The sequence below is a fragment of the Miscanthus floridulus genome, chromosome 2 (assembly GCF_019320115.1).
Source record: "Miscanthus floridulus cultivar M001 chromosome 2, ASM1932011v1, whole genome shotgun sequence".
In the NCBI taxonomy this organism is placed as follows: Eukaryota; Viridiplantae; Streptophyta; class Magnoliopsida; order Poales; family Poaceae; genus Miscanthus; species Miscanthus floridulus.
The window spans coordinates 27,279,375-27,282,624 of NC_089581.1; the positions used below are offsets into that span (position 1 = coordinate 27,279,375).

The 3,250-nt window shown below is 37.3% G+C and overlaps 1 protein-coding gene across 1 annotated transcript; it reads left to right on the plus strand.

The window, feature by feature from the left end:
- The first annotated feature begins 275 nt into the window (after window positions 1-275).
- LOC136536257 (putative B3 domain-containing protein Os03g0621600) lies at window positions 276-2,761 on the plus strand. The gene is made up of 5 exons (XM_066528614.1): window positions 276-362; window positions 692-1,142; window positions 1,246-1,445; window positions 2,263-2,337; window positions 2,720-2,761. The coding sequence occupies exons 1-5, from the start codon at window positions 276-278 to the stop codon at window positions 2,759-2,761; spliced, it is 855 nt and encodes a 284-aa protein (XP_066384711.1).
- Window positions 2,762-3,250: the final 489 nt, after the last annotated feature.

Below are 3,250 nucleotides of genomic sequence, written 5' to 3' on the forward strand. Positions count from 1 at the left end.
CTTTGTTTTCTTTTGACCTATAAAGATCATTCTTTTATATGTTCCGATATTTCATAGTATGATGCGAGTTGCTAGGACACTCTGCTCCTGAGTTTTGTCTGTCCCTCTATTTTAGGAATCCTAGGCCCTTACCGTACCAAAAGATACCACGAAAGAAAAAAGATAGATTTTTTTCACCAATCGGGGTCAACGCCACATAACCTGTGCTATTGTATTTTTATAATCACATTTCAGTGTTTCATCCACTGCTAGGTGAATCTCGACCATATATATACATGAGCAGAGAGTGTCACTTTTGTGATATGGATGATCGACGCAACTATTTCTTCAAGGTTATGTCGGGTGATTTTCAGAGTCGAATGGTAAGCCATTCTCAAATTTTACTGCCACATTGTAATAAAAGATTACCTGAAGTGATCTTTTATTTGTATTATTCCTCTTCCCAGATGCTCCCAGTTTGGTATGCGTGAGATTTAGATTCAGCATCTATGTTTTGTTCCTCTGTAATGTTGCTCCTTGACTTGTAGGCGCAGCAGTAAATTCTGACTAAACGTTTTTAAAAGCCCAAAAGCAATTTAATCCTTGTGTGACAATACATCACTGAGGAAAAATTTCGATTTTTTCTTTTGCATGGTACTTGCACTGTGCCATTTCCTGACATTACATGAGTTTTGCCCCCATATCTTTGCAGATCATACCAAACAAATTTGCACGGCGTTTTGGGGACAAGATCCCAGGAAAGATAGAATTGAAAGCATGTAATGGAAGCACTTCCACGGTTGCAGTCACCAGATATCCGAATGAGTTAGTCCTCGAAGCAGGTTGGGAGGCATTTGTCAGCACTAATGATATAAGGCTGTGTGACTTCCTTGTATTCAGATACAATGGAAACTTTCAGTTTGAGGTTTTAATCTTCAATTCAAGTTGCTGCGTAAAAGAATCCTCAAATGTTGCTGGGAACATTTGCGATCATGTCCCACAAAGGCACATAGATCTTATTGACAATTCAAGCGACTTTGATACTGACCACAAGCCGATGCAATCACCAGGAAGTGAAGAGCCAACTGTAAACAAAATGAAGGGCACAAACCAATACACCAAGATCAATAGAAGTTCATCAACCTGTGACCTCAATGCATCTGGTAATAACATGACTAATACTATTATGTGTAACTGTGTATAACTCATGTGCAGTTCTGGTTAATTCCTACATCCTGCTTACTCTTTTTTTTTTGTGCACTGAAGCAGGGTGTGCAGGTATTTCTTCCTCAGAGGACGATCAAGAAATTTCATCTGCCACTAAGTACATCTTCTCACCTAGTACACATCTCACACAAATGCAAAGGATGAAAGTAGAAAAGAGAGTCCAAGATGTATGTTCTAGCACCCCCATCTTTGGGTGTGTCATGACCAAATGCAACATTATTCGAAACCCCTGCTATCTGGTGAGTTTGATTTTTTTTCCATGCTTGAATGTGTTTGTGATTATTAGTAGTGTAAGATATTTAAGTTCATCACCATCATGAGCCTTACCATTATCAAATGGAAGCAGAGGCCATCTTAATTTTCTTCCATATTTTTTATAGATAGAATCTTCTAGACATTGTTTTGACGTGGCTTTGCCTATAGGACAGTGTAGGGGAAATCGTGGTTTCATCTGTAGGACAGTGTAGGGGAAAAGACCATTAGGCTCTCAGCTCAGGTCTGGAAAATTTGGAAAAAAATATTGCACCTCAGCATTGTATCATTTTGCAAGAAATTAGGATAAATTACGACCGATGTGTCCAAAAGAATGTAACCCTAGCACAATGCTAATTAAGCCAAACTATTTCCAATTTAACCAAATTTAAATAAAACTTAAAATATTTATCGTACCAAATAAGTAGCTAGTCATAAATTAATTTTTTATAGTATATTTATTTCGAGTCATAAATGTTGATAATATTTTATATAAACTTAGTCAATCTTAAGATAGTTTGACTTAGACTAAACCTACAGTTGCATCTTTTTGGGACCAAGGTAGTATATACAATCTATGCATGGAGTGAAAGTTTTAAGTTTTACTATAAGTGAAGATGAGGGTACAAAGGTCTTTTCCCCTTCTCCTCTGTCCTATGAACAAAACCATAATTTTGCAGTGGCTTGAGACCATTGTTGAGCATTAGGGTGTTCCATGAGCAAATCCTCATTAAATTTGTGTCTTGAAGACTAAATTCCTTTTTGTTAACTATTGGTTTAACATTTCTCAAACTCTGTTACCAGAGCTTCTATAGAAAATATGCCCGTCAATATTTTCCAAGTGAGAACCAAATTCTAAGGCTTCAGCAACATGGCAAGGTGTGGAAAGTGCTATTTCGTATTACCAAGAGAAATTCAATAGGGCTTGCTCATGGATGGAAAGAATTTGTAGGTGACAACAAGTTACAGATAGGTGATATATGCCGAGCTACTGAAGAACCAAAAGATGCCCACGATGAACATCCATATTATTCGGAAATAGAAAATGCTCTTATAGGCGTATATGTTCTGTTACTGGGAGGTTTTTGCAATAGCAGTGTGTTCGTGCTTACTTGGCAGTCCTGTTTTACTCTATGGAATGTAGATACGATGATACCAGTCCTTATATGTACAGTAAAATACAGGTTCGAACCAATCTTTGCTATTGCATGGTGAAATTTTTCAGAGCAGCATACTTTTTATGTGTTGCTATGTGATGCAGAGTTTGGTCGCAATATTTTGGAATATTGAGAAGCCAGCATAAAGATTGATCTGGTTGACTTTAGGCCTTAAGATTGCTTTTCTATTCAGGCATCGTGAATTTGGTCATTCCAGAGATGTTTGTGGCACTTGCATATTTTACTTGGGTTGTGCAAAAAGGCGGCAATACAGATAACAAATAAAATGTTTTTTGAGGGGAGATAACAAATAATTTAATGACTTGAGTAGTTTGTTAGCCCAACATATTTGGGCCACTGGCTTCTGCCTTCAGCAGCTTTTGCTGAACCCTAAGGGCTTAAAATGCAGAGTTCCTGCCACTTTCAAAATTAGGAAATGACAGAAGAAAATTGAGCAGTATTAGAGCATTCTCGATATTAACTTGGAAAATGGCATGATGAATCCTCTAGGGACCCCAATGTAATGCTAATGATGGGGGAAAGAAAAATAGGTGCAAGTGTAACCTAGTAATTACATTTGTGCATACGAAAAATAGATTATTGGTAAGAATCGCTGTAATGGGTACTCGATTTCT